Source organism: Prionailurus viverrinus, chromosome A3 (genome assembly GCF_022837055.1).
Source record: "Prionailurus viverrinus isolate Anna chromosome A3, UM_Priviv_1.0, whole genome shotgun sequence".
NCBI lineage: Eukaryota > Metazoa > Chordata > Mammalia > Carnivora > Felidae > Prionailurus > Prionailurus viverrinus.
This window is the reverse complement of record NC_062563.1, coordinates 87,699,391-87,719,810: the sequence shown is the minus strand read 5'-3', so window position 1 is coordinate 87,719,810 and position 20,420 is coordinate 87,699,391. Positions and strand designations below refer to the sequence as shown.

The following is a 20,420-nucleotide window of genomic DNA, read 5'->3' as shown; positions in this document are numbered from 1 at the left end:
AAAAATATTTCACATAATTTATAAAATGCAACACGAAATGTTTAATGACTACACTGAACCACATCTCAGAGTCCTAATTTTTCCGCCTCCTTCGAGGAGGACTAAAATTTGTATATCTTCAGATTCATTTGGTTTTAGGATTATTTGACCGATTTGCATTAAGTAAATCTTTCTTAAGTATTTTCCAAAGTGCATTGAGTATACCAAGGAAATGAAAATATCTGAAAATATTTTCCTGGTTCTCAAAAATTTGGTTAACATCAAGACAAATTATTTCTAATGCACATTTAATGAACAATAATTTAATGGAAATAGGAATCCCACTCAACTGTATTGGGATGAGAGAAGACAATATCCTTTTTTATAACGATGAAAAATAGCAGACTGTAGACCCTTATTATTATTTTTGAATGAATAAACATCCTCATGTAGGAACAAATGCTTGCTTGTAGAAAGTTCTAAAATACTTCAGCAAGGTAGCTAGCCACCAGCGCCGCTGGTGTAGTGGTATCATGCAAGATTCCCATTCTTGCGACCCGGGTTCGATTCCCGGGCGGCGCAAGCAGCTTTTGTTATGAGGTGATTTGAACACTGTCACTCTTTTCTTCCTCGGGAAACACTTAGAATTTTTAATTTCCAAGAAGATTTCTCTTTCATTATAACTCACTGTTGAAACATTCTTATTCGGAACCGTATGACAAAAAAACTACACAAGTCCCGAAATAGTTAATCTTTACGCCTGCGCAGTCTGAGACATCCCTAGTGTCGGCTAGAAGAGCGGCTGCGCAACAAGTGAACCTATGGATTGAGGGAGGTTGAAAGTGCAAGATTATTCTGCGCCTGCGCGGCCCGGGTCACTTCGCTGGCTGCTCCTAAACTCCCGGCTCGCCGCCATCTTGTATCGGGGCTTCATTGTTCGCGTTGCGCCAGGGGGTTTAGTGTAATTGCCGCGGAAGGAGTAGACGGAGTAACCTCCGGTCGGCCGAGAAACCCCGCTATTCCGCAGCCATAGCCGCTCAAAAGATTTGGGAGGTAGTAAAGGGTAGGGAGCTGGACCCGGAGGCGCCGCCGCGACAGCAGCAGCCATGGAGGACGAGATGCCCAAGACTCTGTGAGTCTGGGGCAGCGATGAGGGGGGCGGGATGGTGGTCGTCCCGGAGGGAGGCCTCGGCTCGGCGCGCTCCCCAGCCTATTGTTCTCTGTGGACTCCCAGATATCACGGCTCTTCTCCGTAGCGCACACCTGGATGCTTAGAGACCCAGCCCCGGGCTGTGAAAGGACAAGGTGGAGGGAGAGGGGCTCAGCCCTCTGAATTAATCGCATCGCCTGAGCTACACCATAGCGTGGCCTTTGGCCCCGCCACGGGCCGTCTGTGGTCGTAGGCCTGGAGAAAAGACTTTTTCATTCAAACCTTTTTTCAGAACTCCGTGAACCTTTCTCTTTGTCCCATGCTTTCCTTCTCTGTTTTTCCCGCTCCCCCCACCTTCTTCATTAACCTCTTTTGATCTCTGTAGCCGTCTCTCTTTCATTTCACTTTGATTTCCTCCAGAAACTCTCCTCTTCCTTTCATTTGCTTCTTGTTGATAGCTTTTCTCTTGAGGCTACTTGTGCTCAATTTTTAGTGAGATAAACTTTATTGTTGCAGTTGCCAGTTGGAAAAAAGCCAAATAGTTTTCTTTAACCTCTCTTTGGCTTTCCTTTTGTAGTGCCCCTCCCCCGACCATAAAGCCGAAAACCCAACACCGTAAGGATTTGGAAACTGCTTTTTTTGAAATGGAAATCTCACCTGGAGGTGTATATAGCTCTCGACTGAGGGGAAATGGATTTAATGCATTTTTATCATCGCTTGCTACTTTGTGATTGACATGTTGGCTGAACAAGCGGGCAGATTTTTTGAAGCAACAGTTGATAAATACCTTAACAGATTTAGTCACCTCTGAGATTTGTTAGTGTTAAATGATCTCAGCTGGGGATATTTTCTTTGTCACGTTGCTTCCCCCACAGCGTTCTCCTTTGTTTTTCAAAGTATTCTCTGAAGAGGTGATTTTGCCTTTGTTGCTTTTCCCGAAAAGAAGAAAAGGCCTGATGAATTTTTGACCTGGCTTTTTGTTTTTATTTTTAGAATACTGGCGATTTGAGAACTCCATGCGTTAAAAATACAATTTCAGGTTTCTTTCTGAAACTTTGTAGATGTTACAGTTGTGACGAAAGTTGATCAATTATTTTTTTCACCACCAAAAGTGTTTCCGTTTTTAATCTGTGAGAACTATAGTTACACTTGTTTTCTTAAGAGATCAGTACACTTTTTGCTAGTTTATCTGGTAATCTGTTACTTTGAATATCTTCTTAATATGATGCAAGAATTATTGCAAAAAGCAAGGGTGTCCCTTGTTTTTTGAAAGATTGTAGATTAATATTCCTTAAAAAACTATTAGCCTCATAGGCTTTATGGAAACCGTTTTTTCCTCCTGCCTCTTTGCTAGAAGTATGATAGCCAGCAGCATATTGGATTAAGCACTGCTCATCTTTTATAATGTCTTTAAATTTAAGATTCTTACATTATTTTGAAATTTTTAATTTCAGAAACTGCCAGAAATATCTGGGAACTTAACCTTTTTATTACGTTGATTTGGGAATATCAAATAATGAAGACAACTTCAGCTTTCTCAGGCCAGTCTACAAAAGCAGGTAGTTAAATTGTACTAGTATGGGGACAGGGGACCAACCATTGCAGGAGAAATAATGAAGGAAATTTTATTCAAATACTTACTGAATGCATATGATTGCTAGGTTCTTTGTTAAATGCTTTATATGCTTGTTTAATCTTCATCAGAACTCTGCAGTAAAAAGTCCATTTTTGCAGCTGAGGAAGAGCTAAGCTTGAAATTTAACTCACCCAGGGTCATATACCTTTTTGTTCATCATCCTGCAACTCTACTGTCCTCAACTCTTAACTCTTACTGCTAAATGTGCTTTGTATTATTTACTAGAACACTCCATCCAAGAATCTTTTCCCTAAAGTAGTCCATGCTCTAACATTGCCTATTTTCTCCCTGGTTTCTACCTCCTCAACCAAAACTCCCCATTCTTCCAGTAAGACCAGTCTTGATTGAACATGAGTAAGTTAGTTAAACGCACAAGTTTTCCCAGCAGTGTTTTTACTTTTTATATAAAATGTTTGTTTTAATGATCCTGCATGTCAGGGTCTTTTTAATATGTTCTTAGCACAGTATCTAGTCTGTGGTAAGTGATCACTACATTTGTTTTAAAAGCTGGTATAATTCCAAGCAATGAATCAAGATTTTCATTCTTGAGGAAAAGGTAGTCTAAATCTCAGTGTCATCTGTGTACCTAAGTGGCTCAGAGGAAATACCTTCATTTGCCACAGATGAGCGTTCATCATTGTTAACTTAGAGATTGCCAGTGTTCAATTTCTTGTCAGCAGTACCTAGGAGACATTGTGAGAAGTGGTTTGATTTGGGGTATATTTTGAAAGTAGAGCAACAGGAATTACCAAGAGACTGGAAGTGGGGTGTGAGAATGAAGTCAAAAATTAGTAGGTTTGTTTACAAATGTGTAATATCAGTCATCTAAAAAGTTTGGGGGCAGCTGGGTGGTTCAGTTAAACGTCGTCTTGATTTTGGCCCAGGTCACGATCTCAACAGTTGGTGGGATTGAGCCCCATGTGGGCTCTGCACTGAGAGTGTGGAACCTGCTTGGGATTCTCTCCCTCTCTCTCCCAAAACAAATGAACTTTTAAAAACTTAATAAAAATGTTAGTTTGTGACACACCTGGTTGGCTCAGTAGAGCATGTGGACTCTTGATCTCTGGGTTGTAAGTTCCAGCCCCACTGGGGTGTAGAGATTACTTTAAAATCTTTAAAAATGTTAGTTTGTTGCAAAATATAAAAATGAGAAGAGTCTTGAGAGCATGGAGTCTTAGGATGTCTTGAGGCACAGCTTTAGATACATTTATTCAGGCTGGTTTAGGTATATGGTCTGAAGGAAGTGCCAGCTACTAAGAGGTTCAGGTATCAGAAAAGTGACAATTGTTAAGTAATAGGTTATGAAGCTGATGTATATGTACAAGCGTTTGCTGTTCTACATGATTTCATAATTAGTAAAAGAAACACACACACATTTCCTTCTGAATCAGCGTAACTCAGGCAAAATGGGATAATTATCTAGCAAATTGGAAATGTTCGATAGTAATTGAGAGCATACAGTTATCTCTTTGACAGGTATTTACAGAGTACTTAAAATGTTCCAGGTAGGGCTCTCAACACTAGATATATACTATGAATAAAAATGAGAATCTCTACTCTTAAGGAATTTGCCATTAGATAAAAACTTATTCATGTTTTTAACTCATTTACAGAAGCGTCCTAGCAGATTCTGCACTTCGATACAATGTTTGCATGTCAAACCCAATACAGCATTCTGCTTTGTAAATTTTTACTGTAGGTTAAATTTTCTAGAGCTATACTAATAAAAATGAGTATTTTAAACATTTTGGATTCCAGTTTTATAACTATTTGAACTCTATTATCAGCTTCAAAAATGTATATTAAATTGGTGTGAAATCCTATCCCTGGCAGAACTGTTGAGTGTTAATTGGTAGCATTGATGACTTTTTCCATTGATTCTTCTCGAGTAGTTTTTCATTTTGAAAAACTTAAAACCCACAGAAAAGTAAAAAAAAATACTACGTTGAGGACGTAGGTACCTACCTTTTTTGTGGATTTACCAGTTGCTAATAGCCAAATTTGCCTTATCCAAGTATATTTTTTGAATGAACCATTTGAAAAGACCTGACGTTTCAGGCCTAAATGCTTTGCCATGTATTTCCTAAGAACAAGGGCATTGTCTTACATAGCCACAATACAATTTTCATATTAAAGAAACTATTTTGGTACACTATTGTTAGCTAATATATACAGTTCCTATTCATATCTATCCAGTTGCCCCAGGAAGACATTTTTTAGTCCATGGAAGTCTGTTTGCCATAACAGTTCTACACAGGATTGGCACATAATCTTAATGTTGGTATAATAAATATCAACATGGGATACTTCAGTCTATGCTGTTAACAAGAAATCCATGGAACAGCTAAAAAGGGATAGTTTAATGATTAAAAAAAAGCATTTGAGGGGCGCCTGGGTGGCGTAGTCGGTTAAGCGTCCGACTTCAGCCAGGTCACGATCTCGCCGTCCGCGAGTTCGAGCCCCGCGTCGGGCTCTGGGCTGATGGCTCAGAGCCTGGAGCCTGTTTCCGATTCTGTGTCTCCCTCTCTCTCTGCCCCTCGCCCGTTCATGCTCTGTCTCTCTCTGTCCCAAAAATAAATAAACGTTGAAAAAAAAAATTTAAAAAAAAAAAAGCATTTGAAAAATAAAAACTTATATAAATGTAAGAAAATTACATTTTTGTTTAGTGGTCTAATAGACTTGACAGAGAACCTTGGCTTACTGCTGCTCCGGTATCAATTTTTGTATCAGTTGGGATTTTTTTTATGCAAGGAGCAAAAAATTTAAGCAGTAAAAGAATTTATAAAAACAAGCTATTGGATACTCCCCCATTTGCAGGAAGGTTATGGAACCTGACTTAGAAAATGTTCAGGAAAGAGAGACTGCTGTCAGGCCACAGACTCTCAGGATGCTACTATCACATCCACTGAGAACCAGATACCACAGCCTCCACTTTGGGACTCCACTGCTGTTTGCCACCAAAATGGATTTTCTTCAGTCTCTGCTTCTTTGTCTTCTGTTTGTCTTTGTCTTCTGTTCTCAGGACTAGTTACTCTAATCAACCTCGCCTAGATCACATGCAGGGGAGACTACAAAACCATATCAAGACTTTCCGGCTTCTATAGAGAAGTGAGCCTCTGCCATAGAATGAGGATTTCTCTAAAACTAGGAAGCAAGATGTTTGGCAGCGCTCCCCAAAAAATAAGTAACCAACTACACATGTAACTTAAATCTGTGCTGTTAATTGGAAATCCTCTTGGCTTCAGTAACAGAGTAGTATGTGACAAAGTGTGGAACAGCTAAAGAAACTAAATGAGAATGAATTTTGTAAAGTATGGCGTGTTCTACAAACTATAAGAAACTTGTTTATTTTTCCATTGAAAGTATGAGTATAAAAAGGGTCTGCAGATTTTAAATTTGGGCTTTCTGTTTCAGATTAATATTTATTTAGCAAATAGATTTGGAAACATTAAGCTGCTAAAAATTTGAAGTAGGTAGGTATTATTTTAACTTATTGTTAAGCAAAACTAATATGGGTTATTTTTATTTGCATGAGGAAGAAAAATATTTTGCTGTTTGATTTGTTTGATATGAAAATGTTATATATGTTACTTGCAGTTTATTTTAATGGTGTTGAAGGTTGAGAGCAAGTTGTTTGTGTAACTTCTCCTAAAAAGCATTTCTCTAAACAGGTGTATGTAAAATTTATATGTAAGAGGCTCCTGGAGCTTATAGTAAGCAGCAGTCCGCATTAAATAAACAATTGTAAAGCAATACAAATCCCAGTGCTTTTTAAAGTTGCTTTTTAAAAAAATTACATATCTTCAAAGTAGGTAATATCACTCAGAATATATCTCAGAAAATTGGACAATTTTGGGAAGAGTAGATGATAGCATTTTGGTTCCCTAAATACTGCCCGCTTGTCACTAGATTATCTAGCTTTAGGAGAGTAGATGGTAGAATTAAATTTTCGGAAGAGCCATTTTTTTTTTTTTTTTCATTTAGACATATGCAATCCTAAGATTTTCTTATAGCTATGAGTCAGGTGAAAATAGGCATAGAAGAGTTGAAAAGATGGTACAGAGTTCTCACATAACCTTCACCCAGCCTCCTTTAATGTAGAAATCTTACAAAACCATGGTATAGTTATCAAAACTAAGAAATTGGCATTGGTACAATACTGTTATTAACTACAAGGTTTATTCCAGTTTCCTCAGTTTTTCTACTAATGTCCTTTTTCTATTCCAGGATCCAATCCAGGATACTACATTGCATATAGTCGTCTCATCTCTTCACTCTCCTTTAATATGTGAGGAGGAGATGTCTTTCATGACAGTGGCATTCTTGAGAGGGTTTCTCCCACTATACAGTGACTACTTTTTTTTTTTTTTAGACACTATTCATTAGAATTGAGTCACTAAGACTAGCCTACACTCAAGAAGAGTGAAATTAAGCTTCACTTCATAGAGGGAGATGTGGATATACATTAAGAGAACCAATTCATTGGTTAGAACCAATCATTAAATATTTCAGAGGAGATACTTTGAGGCTCTACACATATTCTATTTCTACTTAAAATTTTCATCAAGTAAAAGATCCATGGGTGGATCTTGCCAATAGCAGTTATTACTGTAGTGGTTTAGTGGCGATTTCCCTCATTCCTTCTACATTTATTGATTAGAATTCTGCAAGAAAAAGCTAACCCTCCTCCCCAAATCTAGGTTACAGTTAAGGATTAGTCATTGTATTTGGTTGTCCATGTCTTTCAAAAAAATTTTTTGTTTTCATTTTATTTATTTGAGAGAGACAGCCAGCATGTTCATCAGGGAGAGGGGCAGAGGAAGGAGAGAGAGAATCTTAAGTAGGCTCCATGCTCAGTGTGGAGCCTGACACGGGTTTGATTCCATGACCCTGAGATTATGACCTGAACTGAAATCAAGAGTCCTGACACTCAACTGACTGAGCCATCCAGGTGCCCCTCAAGTTTCTTTTAATCAAGAACAGCCCACTCTTTTTAATTTTTTTAGGACTATCTATTTATATATTTTTTAAGAGTCAGACACTTAACTGAGCCACCCATGCACCCCTAGGACAATTTTTAAATTATTATCATTATTTATTTTTTGAGAGAGGACACACGTGAGCACGAGTTGGGGAGGGAAAGAGAGATGGGATCTGAAGCAGGCTGTGTGGCGTTAGGGCACAAGCCATGAGATCTTGACCTGAACCAAAGTCAGATGCTTAACCAACTGAGCCAAGTGGGCACCCCAGGACAACTTTTTTTTTGAAAGAGATCAAACGGGCACTGGGGGACTCAGTGAGTTTAAGTGTCCGACTCTTGATTTCCACTCAGGTCTCATGTCCGCACAGGTCATGATCCTGGGGTCATGGGATCGAGAGCCCTGCATTGGGCTCAGCACTGAGCATGGATCCTGCTTAAGATTTCTCTCTCTCTCTCTCCGTTTGCCTCTCCCCCATGCTCATATGCGTGTGGTCTCTCTCTTTCCCTCTCTCTCTCAAATAATAAATAGATCAAACAAGCTGTCTTATATAATACTTCATATCTGAATTTGTATAATTGTTTTATATGTCTAGTATTCTATAAACTTAGGTCTGAATTTAACCTTGACTAGATTCAAGTTAGTTTATTTGAATACTTCATAGGTGATACTGTGTAATTTATATTGTACAACACAACACAATTTCTCGTCCATCCATAAAATGATTTAAAGTTTTGATCACTGGCCCTCAGTGGTGAAACAGCCAAAGCTCTCTCTTAGGGTAGAGTTTTCCCTTTACAATGTTAAGTAATCTGTGTTATAACTTTGGGACCCTGCAAATATCCATTTTCACACCATCCTTTCATGTAATGGTTTTGCATCCATTAATGATTCTTGCCTGACTTAATCATTTCAGTAGGGCTTACGCATTGTTTACTAATTTAATTCTCTCTACACTTATTGACCAGCATTTTTCTGTAAATGAGAGTTTCACCCTCATCAACTAGAGCTATTAGATTATACCACACTGGAGTTTCTACTCAGGGCAAGATGAATGCTTAATTCCTTCCCTTTAATTACCAATGTTCAGGAAAAGGACCTGATGTAATAGCCTCTGATACTGGAAAAATTGTTGTTGGGTATAGATGTTGCTGTTGATTTTTGAGTATCATTACCTGATCTTTAAATGTTGTTCATTGTTTCTGAGGACTCAGTCCTTCTCCCTTTGCCATTTTAACCTATTCCAATGCTTTTGTGGTAAGCACTAAATACATGTCTATTGAACGAGTAAATGGAAGGAAGGAATTGAATCTATACTTTCTGGCATGTGTGGATGTTTATTTTTCTGGGGAGAAAAATGCGCAATTACAGTTGTTGGGAAACGCTTTCTGATTTCAGAAGTGATAGACCTCCAACTCTTAACATATCTAGAAGTAATCTCATTTCAAAATCCCATTTTTAAAATTTCTTTAAACCCTTTAAAGATTATCCCAGTCATGTGGTCCTGTAATACACCATTTACATTAATTACATTTGTTAGTCACCAAGGCATATTATCTGTTAAAAGTCTCCTGGAATCCTCCTCCCTCTATACTTCACTGATTAGTAATATTCATTGGAAGATTTCCCATCCCTTCGTGACCATGTGCAACAGGTGCTAAGTGATTTACCCATGATTTTTCAAAAATAAATTGTGTAAACCAAAGTATTGGTTGGATAGTATAAGGGGAATTGTGTGAATTAAAAATTGAGGAAATTTTAATGTTCTCAGTAATACTGTAGAAGTAGAACTAACTGCCAAGCTTCCCAAAATCAATTGTATAAAATAATCTACACATCTAATAATTCATTTGAGATTTTTTAAAGTGTATCTTCCTAAGGTAAGCCTACAAACTTGGAAACAAAGAACAGGTTTAATTTGCAAAACCTTGACTAAACACACATACATAAGATTCTCCTCTACTAGTGGTGTCAACGTATTTACAAGTAACATGTCATACATCCGCTTTGAAAGAAAATTTGAAGTTCTCACAAACTTAGAATCTCTTCCTAATAGTGTAGTTTAAAGCAGAGATCTACCTATTCCCCAAATTTCTTTTTCAGTAAGCAACTTTAGAAACCGATGCAAAAGAAGCAAATTTAAAATGGTAAGTTGTTTTTCTTTGTGTTTCAGATATGTCGGCAACCTTTCCAGAGATGTGACAGAAGCTCTAATTCTCCAGCTCTTTAGCCAGATTGGACCTTGTAAAAACTGCAAAATGATTATGGATGTAAGGGTATTTTACTTCGTTAACTCTCTTCTTTTTTATTTTTTTATTTTTATTTTATTTTTTTTTAATGTATGTTTATTTTTGAGAGACAGAGTATGAGCGAGGGCAGAGAGAGAGGGAGACACATAATCTGAAGCAGGCTCCAGGCTCCGAGCTATCAGAACAGAGCCTAACGTGGGGCTCGAACTCAAGAACAGAGAGATCATGATCTGAGCCAAAGTCGGACACTCAACCAACTGAGCAACCCAGGCACCCCAGCTTTCTTCTTTTTTAATACATAATTTAAACCCATGACTTCCAGGAATTTTTTTTTTAAATAGTTTTATTTTTATATTTTTAAATATGCTCTATATCCAACATGGGACTCTTGAACTCACAACCCCAAGGTCAAGAGTCACATATTCACCCAACTAAGCCAGCCAGGTGCCCCTCCTCCATGAACTTAGTTTATACAAAGGTGCCTGGTTGGCTGAGAAGAACATGCAACTCTTGATCTCAGGGTTGTGAGTTTGAGCCCCACATTGGGTATAGAGATTACTTAAAAAAAATAAACTTAAAAAATAAAACCTGCAAGGTCATTAAAAAAAAAAATGGGGCACCTGGCTGGCTCAGAAGAGCACAAAACTCTTGGTCTTGGGGTTGTGAGTTCAAGCCCCACATGTGGTGTAGAGATTACTTAAATAAATGAACTTGAGGAAAAAAATAAGGTCATATAGTCTAAATTCCTAGTAACTTTAATATCTTTGAATCAGTCTTAGCTAATGAGTTTAATTTGTTTTACTAATAAATAAAGGAAGAAGAGAATGGAACTAATCATTTCCTGAGCAGATGACAACTATAGTAGGTTCTTGTTTTAATGTGCACTGATGCATCAGCATTGTTTTATATGTGGTGTCATTGGCTAATCTGGAAAATCAGTTATTACAATTACATTGAGAAATTAGGTCAAAAATAATAGGTTGTGAAAGTGGGTTTTTTTGTTTTTTTTATGAAAGTGTTTTTAACTTTTAAAATGTCACGATTCAAGCTTTTCTTGTGTGGTGGCAGTTCCCATCGATCAGACCATAATGTATAGAAAAAAACATTGAATTCATTCATCTGTGATTGCTGTTAACCCTGAAGCATAGTATGCATAAAAAGGCAAGTCTGGGGCACATGGTTGGCTCCATCACTTGAGCATAAAACTTGATTTCGGCTCAGGTCATGATCCCAGGGTCATGGGATTAAGTCCCACTTTGGGCTCCACGCTCAGTATGGAGCCTGCTTATGATTCTCTCTCTCCTGCCCCTCTCCGCTACTCTCGACTTCTCTCTCTAAAATTAAAAGAAAAGACTGAATTCCAGTCTATTCACACTGTTGGACAGGTGTTCATATTTATGAATGTTATAGTCTTTGGAATATGAAGGCTGATAGTGTGAATGCTTAGGTTCTTTTTATGTAAGAAATACAGTTTTTTTCTGGGTACAGATTAAGTAAAATGAAGATACTTTTTCATTTGATTACACTTAATTGTAAGCTGTTTTTTCTGATCACATTCTGATGCCTGACAACACTGACCTTTCTAATAGAATTACCATTAAGTGTAGCATTAGTTTGAATTATGCAATTTTTAAAACATTTTTATATTCTCTGATTTTTTTTTTAAGTTTTATTTATTTTGAGAGTGAGAGAAATGCGGTGTGGAGGGGCAGAGAGAGACAGAGACAGAGAGAGAGAGAGACAGAGAGAGAGAATCCCAAGCAGGCTCAACCTTGTCAGCACAGAGCCCGATGCAGGGCTCAAACCCACGAACTGTGAGATCATGACCTGAGCCAAAACTAACAGACGCTTAACCGGCTGAGCCACCCTGATGTTTTTAAAATAAAATAATGATTGTCTTGTGGTTGCCTCCTTACTCTAACGTTTTTACAAATCCTTGCTAATCACTTGTTTAAAAAATTAATTGTGCTTGAAACAAAATAGTATATTTCTTTAGTGTCATTCTGGTCTTTTGAATTAGTTTCCTATTTTAACAATTATACTTAGATTATGGAAATAATTCAAAAATGGACTCTAAAGTCATTTTATATTTTCCAGATAGGTATAAAATAGGGGTGTTTTTCTGTCGCTTTAATTTACAGTAAAGTATCCAAGCTTCACCTGTTATCAGACCTCAGATACTTGAAACATCAGAAAAGAAGAGAATTTTTAAAAGACTTCTAAGCAGGCAAAAAATTGTCAAAAAGTCCACATTCTTTTTGTTTGTTTTTTAAGTTTATTTATTTTGAGAGAGAGTGAGAAAGAGCAGGGGAGAGGCAGAGAAGGGGATAGAGTATCCAAAGCAGGTTCCATGCTGGCAGCAGAGAACTCAATGCAGGGCTCGAACTCCTGAACGGTGAGATCATGACTTGAGCCAAAGTTGGACACTTAACCAACTAAGCCACCCAGACGCCCCCCACCCTTTTTTTTTTTTTCACGGAGGGAGAGCTTGCAAGCTGGGGAGAGGGGCAGAGGGAGAGAGAGAATCTCAAATAGGCTCCACACTCAGCACAGAGCCCAACTCAAAGCTTGATCCTGCAACCCTGGGATCATGACCTAAGCCAAAAGCAAGTCAGATACTCAACCGACTGAGCCACCCAGGCGCCCCAGAAAGTCCATCCACATTCTAAGATCTAAAAACTTCCTTTACCAGAAAACCTCTTTAGTTTTCAGAGCCCGAAACAGGTTTAAAAAGGTTGGGTGAGATTTTCTACTTAGCAAATTAGAAGCAGTAAGGATATATGTGTGTTTATAGCAATAAAAGGTAACACATAACAGGGAAGGGAGAGAAAAGATCATTAAAAGCCAGCACTGAGAAACCATGAGTCTGGTCAAACTTAACTAATGTCTGTAGCATAAAAAAATAATTATATGATAAGAAATGTGTGTTTAGCTTATATATCCATCCATCCGTAAGTAGGACACTTAATCATTAATACAAAATTCAATTATATGTAGTAGTATAGTATAACCTGTTGAAGAAGATAATTTGTTTTGTTTTGTTTTAATGTTTATTTTTGAGGGGGTGCCTGGGTGGCTCAGTTGGTTAAGCATCCGATTGACTCAGGTCATGATCTTGCGGTTCATGAATTCGAGCCCCATATTGGGCTCGTGCTGACAGCTCAGAGCCTGGAGCCTGCTTCCGATTATGTGTCTCCCTCTCTCTCTGCTCATCCGCTGCTTGCGTGCTCCCTTTCTGTCTTTTTCAAAAATAAATAAACACTAAAAAGAGAAGGTTTATTGGGGGAGGTGTGGGCTCACATTGAGGAGGGACAGAGAAAGAGGCAGAGGATCTGAAGTAGGCTTTGCACTCAGTGCATAGCTGGATGTGGGGCTCGAACTCACAAACTGAGATCATGATGTGAGCCAAAGTCAGAGGCTTAACCAACTGAACCACCCAGGTGCCCCAAAGAAGATAATGTTCTATAAAATTACTATATTTCATTTTTTAAGTGTTTACTTCCTTATCTGAAGGTTTACTTACAGAATGGACCCTTCATTCTCCTTGGCCTAATTATTGAGATATACAAAACTTTACGTAATTCCAAGGTAATAAGAGTGTACAACTTAAATTTGACTTTTGTGTTTCTTCAACAGACAGCTGGAAATGATCCATATTGTTTTGTGGAGTTTTATGAGCATCGTCATGCAGCTGCAGCGCTAGCTGCTATGAATGGGCGGAAGATAATGGGTAAGGTAAGCTATCATAATTAAAGAAGGTGACTTGAGGGATGTCTTGGTGGCTCAGTTGAGCGTCTGACTCCTGATTTTGGCTCAGGTCATGATCCCCGGGTTGTGGGGTTGAGCCCTGTGTCCGGCTCCTTACTGAGCATGGAGCCTACTTGAGATTCTCTCTCTCTCTGTCTCTGTCTCTATCTCTGTCTTTCTCTCTCTCTCTGTCCCTCTCTCTCTCTGTCCCTCTCTCTCTCTTTCTCTCTCTGTCTCTCTCTCTCTCTCTGCCCTCTCCCCCACTTGTTTTCCCTCTCTCTCTCAAAGTGAATGAATGAATGTGACTTGAAAATTTTTGTTGCATGCACTTTTGTTTATCTTTTGGAAGTGCTATATTCACATTATAGCAAAAGGTCACATTTAATATTTGAAAGATGGGATTAAGCTTTTAGAGGACATGTTTATGTTGGTATTCTTCATGGTGCCTCACACATGGTAAATACTAAAATATTTGTTGAATTACTCAAGCTTGGATGAAACGTCTAGAACTTTGGATAGTAATAGGGAAGAATAAAAGGAAAGAATTTATTGTTACTTTAGATAAGAAAGGTTAGTTGAATGTTAACAGAAGTACGTAAGGTTAGGATTTGCCAACATTTGCGCAAGTGTAGGTTAAAAGATAAGTATTAAAACTGACCAGAACTGGTATCCCCTTGAATGTTTCATCTACAACATATACTTTTCTATGTGTTTATAGATACAAATCTTGTTAATAACTGATTTTGAGCTTTATTTTTATGGAGTATAAATGTTGAAAATTTTTTTAGGAAGTCAAAGTGAATTGGGCAACAACCCCCAGCAGTCAAAAGAAAGATACAAGCAGTAAGTATATTTTATACTCTTTGAACATTTGTTTTTATTGTACACAGTAGTTTTATTATAAAGCATATAAACATCATACATGTTTGCAGTAATGTTTTGATCGTTATCCTAAGATATGATTGAATGTGTTTGTGTTAATAAATTTAAGAACAAATCTAATCTTTGTCATCAGGTAGTACCGTTGTCAGCACACAGCGTTCACAAGGTAATTGTATCTTCTTAAACATAAAATGAAATCTCTTGAAAGGGTATTCACTAACCACTTGAAGTTTTTTTGTTTGATACCGGGGGGAGGTGGGAGGGAGGAGGTCATATTTCTGTTTGTCTCTCAGGCAATATTTTTCCCCCTTCTTCCCAGTGTTGACCAAGTGTGGCTTGTCCACTACTTTGGTGCTATTTCAAGCTCTCTGACCCCCTTGGTAGCAGCTGATGCCTTAGAAATACTTTCACCAACTAAAGGGCAAGATACCCTGCTTCCTTGAGGTCATGGTCTGTGCTTCATACCCAGATCTTCTGATTGCTTGAGTTGCTCCTGAAACTGTGTTTCCCAAATGGCAATCCAATATGTTGCTTAAGGCCTGCCAAATGGGGGTAACTTTTCTTTCCAAATATACTTTGTCAAAGTTGATGTATGTGTTCCTTTAAAGTGTTGATCCAACTATTTTGTATTTTTAAAATGTTTCCTTTTTTGTGAACATTGTCTTTTTAAAAAAAAAAAAAAACTTCACATATGGGATCGTTATTTCTCTCCAATGCTTTTTTAATGGTTCTGATATAAAGTGAAGGGATTACTGTTTTCATTCTGTTGCCTTCAGTCTTAGTTCACTTGCACATGGATTCACATAAACTGAATGGTGTAATGTCTGGGCAACCAAAACTGTTGGCTTTTGAGAAAACTGTCAAATACTTTAACATCAAACTGTTGCAATGCAAGGTATTTCTTTGATTGTTCTTCACAAAATATGGTTAAACCAAGTATATCATGTAGTTAGCTTCAGCAGATTGTCTTAACTGAGGCAAATCTAGTCTACGTATCTCACAGTACCACTATTTTATTTTAATTTTAAAACTTTAATGTAGTGGTAAACTGGATAAATGTAAATAATTACTATTAGAATGGTAATTAAGTCATTAAATTTTTTTGCGAAACTTATACTAGTTTATTGTCTTAGACCAGTGTAGTCATTGGCTGTAAGTAGAAATAGAATTGTCAGTTTCCAGTTAGATATGTCACAGTCTTTAAGAGAATCTTTCCTATATTATGACCTTGATTCATTATGTGTAAAATTGATAGAATTTGTATAGACATAGGATAGTGTTAAACTTTTCTATAATCCATAAATTAAGATTACTTTATTGAATAAATTTTAATATATTTTAAATTCTAAAATTTTATTTTTGTTTTCACTTCCCCTTCCTTCCCTTTTATAAGATCATTTCCATGTCTTTGTTGGTGATCTCAGTCCTGAAATTACAACTGAAGATATAAAAGCTGCTTTTGCACCATTTGGAAGAATATCGTAAGTAACAGAAGATAAACTTAAACTGATTTTAATTAGAAACAGTCTTATGTAGAAGTAATTTGAAAATCTGTTATGAATTTTGGACATTAATTTTTTAACATTTGAATATAATACATTTCGTTTAGAGACTATTTAAGCAGTTTATAGCCCAAGACTGTTTTCCCATTGATAAATAAATCTTCGGTCTTCAATTATTTTAAAATCCTTTTTCAGTTAGCATGAGCTCTTAAGAGACAAATTTGCTATTGTCCACATTGTTTCTTTTATATAAATGTCTTGCTAACTTGGTCATAATCTTTAGTAACCTTGTGCTGTGACTAAGGTATTTGGACCGTTGGGGCACTTCTATGATACCATGCATTTTGTGTCAATATATTTTAACAAAAAGAAACCTTAACAATTGACCCTAAAAAGCAGTTGTTAAATGTTAATCCCCAGGTATCTACTCTTTTGTGGTTGTTGTTACTGTTAATAATAATGCCTTTATGTATTTTGTGTAGCACTGTCTTGCTTGCATTTGTTATTAATCATACAGTTTAGGCCCTTTGTAAATAGCTCACTGAAGGTAGTGTTCATCATAAGAGAACTTCAGTATTTTGAAAAGCATGCCATAATACAGTAAGAATAAGTTGATTACAGTATTTACTTATAGGTACTTGTTGAATTTAGAAAACAAATTTTTGGGATTTCTCGTTGCTTTATTATTTTTCTAGCTAGAAAGAGTAGTAAAAAGGGCATGTTAGCTTTGGTTTAGTTTGAGAAACAGACCAACAGCAGAGATGAAAAGATAAGGAGACTGGAAAATAAATGCCAATAGTATTGGTGGTAGATTTGGAGAGTTTTCATTTGAAGAGTTGTAGTTCATTGGTAGGATGAAAATGAACAGTGAACATGGGATGGCTGGAAGATTAGGGTTTATAAATGGACTCTTCTGTTAGGCAACATTTTTCTTTGTGAGAACTGATTAGGAAAATAAGTAAAGTTCTAATTTACTGATTGTTCCTTTTAATCTATCTTAGGGTTTTCATGATGGTTAGCTTGCTTTCAAATATCTAGACTGGAAGGTCTTAACCTGTGGCCTCTCAAAAGCTCTATAAATCTCTGTATTCAAAATTTTGTGTTTGTTTTCATTTTGGTATGGAGTATCTTTGTAAGTTTTATCCTATTTTCAGAGTAGTCACAGGACCATAAAAGGATTAAAGAAGGATTAAAGAACCCTGATCTAGATCTTTGCTGCTTCTTCCTTAGAGAATCCTTTCAGAAATAAGTAAGACTTAAATATATTTCAAGGCTAACATATCCTGAAACTTAACTTTAAGAAGAAAAAAATTTTCTAACATTTTAACAGATTCAAACAGCTATTTTATTAAATGCTTTGATTTTGGTTGAAGTAGCTTCTGTGAAAACATGGGGATTTTAGTTTGGGATTAGATAAAGATTGTTTAACAATCAGTGATTTTCAGTTAAATGACATTCAAATTTTAATAATTTCGTGACTTTAATCATGTATCAGTAATTTCTTTTTGTTAAATATGTTGCTATAATAATTACAGTCTAGATTTTCTTATGATTAACCATAATTATTGATGTGTGTGTGTGTTTGTGTGTGTGTGTGTGTATATATATATATATATATTTTTTTTTTTTTTTTTTTTTTGGTAAGTCCTTTCTTTATAACTTATAGATGATAATTTTAATTTGAGGTAACATATAATGTTTAAGCTTTAGGCTATGCAAGGAGTTAGCGTTCCTAAATTTAAAAGAACCATTCTCAGTTGGTAGCATCATTTCCTTTTTCTGTTAAAGGAGATAAATATATATGGAAAGGTTCTCGTCGTGATAGTCAGGTATTCTCTGTAGAAATCCTACAACAGTGCCCAGTTTATAGATGGTGTGCAGTTAAGTGGTGGCCTATTAGAATATGTAGTATAAAAGATATAGTACTTTTGTGCCCTAATTTATACAGTTTATATTCCTTGAGTTTAGAGTAGTTTAACAAATTTTGCTATAGAAGTGAATCAGCTACCAAATTAAATGCATGTGTACCATACCGATAATTTAATGTAAGTATTTTTTCATATTGAGAAGTGACTTGCATTAGTTTTCCCTTTCACCACCACCTCTTTGTCATTTTGACTCTAAACACTTAATAAATCACTTCTAAATTGATCGAAATGTGCTTATGTATACTTTAATATAAAATTATATTGCATGGCTTTCTGACTTGGGTTTTTGTTGTGAAAGTGCCTGTTTTGTTCATGTGTCCTGAGAGAACAAGCATTGTGACATACCTGGCTAACTTAAAAGCAGATTGCCTGTGAAGCACAATTTGAGTCCAATTTTTTGAGGTATGGAGTTTTAGCTATCATGGCTGGGTTTTTTTACTCAATCTCAAATAATAGGGCTCTGGTTATTTTGCAGAGTATCTCTGAAGAATGGACAGAATTGCCCTGGCTAACTACAAGCTACGGTTCACAGTGGATAAATGTTGGCGTGCTTTTTTACTTTCTGACTTTTTAAAATTTTGCTTTTATATCTTGTAGTTTCCAATCAATCTTATATGATTGCTATTTTAAAATTCAGTATAAAATCTTTTCTTATATAGTTTAAAACTAAAGTGTGTGTCTACTGTTTTTCTTCAATGATTTAGCATTTCTGAAAACATCAAGTTCTCAAAATTTACCCATAGTCCAAAAGGGGGGTGTCAATTGATCTGAGAAAATGAAGTAATTTAATTAATTTAGGAAATATACAGCTTTTCATTCTTTCAGTTTCCAGTTTTATATTTTAATTTTTTAATGATTAGGTAGTATGTGGTATCAAATAGAAAATTATAAATTGCATGGTTAAAGAAAGCCATTCATCTAATGTGCCTGTGAACCCTATAAATGGTTAAGCAATTTCATACGAATAGCTGCTTTTACCATGCTTAAGATTTGAAAGTTTAAAAACTTTTTGAAGTGGGAGGCAGTTTTTGTACAGTATATACATATATGTTTAAGTAGTTATTGATTTGCATGTTTATAAAGCCTCATTTGCTAATACATGATAAATGTTATAGAATAAAAAGGTGAATATGCATTAAAGGTTCATTTTAATGAAGATGAAACATAAAAATGAGTTGTGTATGACATTCTCACTTGATACACAGAGGAGAGTGTGTAAACCTAAACTTCTGATTATTTCTGATTTCAGAGATGCCAGAGTGGTAAAAGACATGGCAACAGGGAAGTCTAAAGGATATGGCTTTGTCTCCTTTTTCAACAAATGGGTGAGCTCCATTAAAAAGTGCATGTGCGGTCCTTTAAGAGTAAAGAATAAAAGTACTCATTTTGTTTTAATGATTTTATTTCATCTGCCATTTGCTCATTTCACTGATAATTAATGCCTTCACAAGAGGGTATCTTTTTTTTTCCTGTTTGGTCATTTATTCAGCATTTATTTAGCACCTGATGTATGCCAAGTACTGATAAAATGTTTTCAGAATGTAGAAAGTAGAGATGTTTAAATTATCAAAGGTAGATATTGAAAATCTCATTTATTTAGTTAATTCATTATCTCCCTGTTTTGTATTCTCATGATAATTTAAAAGTAACTAATAACATTTTCTGTGTTTGCTTCATATATATGAATATGTATAGCTTTTGATTATTATAAATTGATTTTTATATATGTTATTTTACTGATTTCTCTTAGTTGTAGTAATTTTCCATTGGTTCTTGTGGGTTTTTTTATGAATTTCTAAAATATAAAATTCTATTATCTGCAAATACATACAATTTTATCTAAAAAAAGTAACTCATTAGGGCACCTGGCTGGCTCAGTCAGAAAAGCATATGACTTTTGATCTCAGGGTCGTGAGTTCGAGCCCCACATTGAGTACAGAAATTACTAAAAAAATAAATAAACAAATAAAATGCTCCAGTTGGTGGGAACTTTTAAAAAATTATATATTAATGTACTTGAAAATGTCTTCTCATTTCTTCATTTAACAATCATTTACTGAGCACCAATTTGCATGCACTTGAAATTTTCAGGTTTTGTGGAAAAGGAAGGATAGTGCAGTTTGTCAAAAGAGAGGCAAGGGTAGGGTAAAGGGAAACCCTTTAGTGTGACAGCTGGAAGAAGTCTTTGACATATCCTACATACAATGTAATCATGTGCTGTTGTTTTTAAAAATAATACACACACACACACACACACACACACACACACACACACCATGGAAATCTTTCCGTAACCAGTAATTATAGAACAATATAAAGAAGCTCTATAATTACTAATTATGGAAAGATTTCCCTGGTAAATTAGATG

The 20,420-nt window shown here is 36.1% G+C and overlaps 1 protein-coding gene and 1 non-coding gene across 19 annotated transcripts in view; both read left to right on the top strand.

Annotated features, from left to right (window-relative positions):
- Positions 1-490: 490 nt before the first annotated feature.
- On the top strand, positions 491-561 carry TRNAG-CCC (transfer RNA glycine (anticodon CCC)). Its single transcript has one exon. It is a non-coding gene; the product is annotated as a tRNA-Gly (tRNA).
- Positions 562-839: 278 nt separating this feature from the next.
- The window catches only part of TIA1 (TIA1 cytotoxic granule associated RNA binding protein), a 43,010-nt gene continuing 23,429 nt past the window's right edge, over positions 840-20,420 (top strand). For 2 of the 18 annotated variants that reach the window (XR_007150859.1, XR_007150860.1), the window contains exons 1-8: positions 840-1,111; positions 9,918-10,014; positions 13,630-13,728; positions 14,529-14,583; positions 14,756-14,788; positions 15,399-15,517; positions 16,016-16,103; positions 19,302-19,377. Coding sequence is in view for 12 of the 18 variants with exons in the window: in XM_047852560.1 (XP_047708516.1) it covers positions 1,086-1,111; positions 9,918-10,014; positions 13,630-13,728; positions 14,529-14,583; positions 14,756-14,788; positions 15,399-15,517; positions 16,016-16,072 (486 nt within the window). In the remaining 6 variants the exon portion in view is untranslated. The other 16 variants (XR_007150858.1, XM_047852558.1, XR_007150861.1 and 13 more) reach the window with 15 other exon arrangements.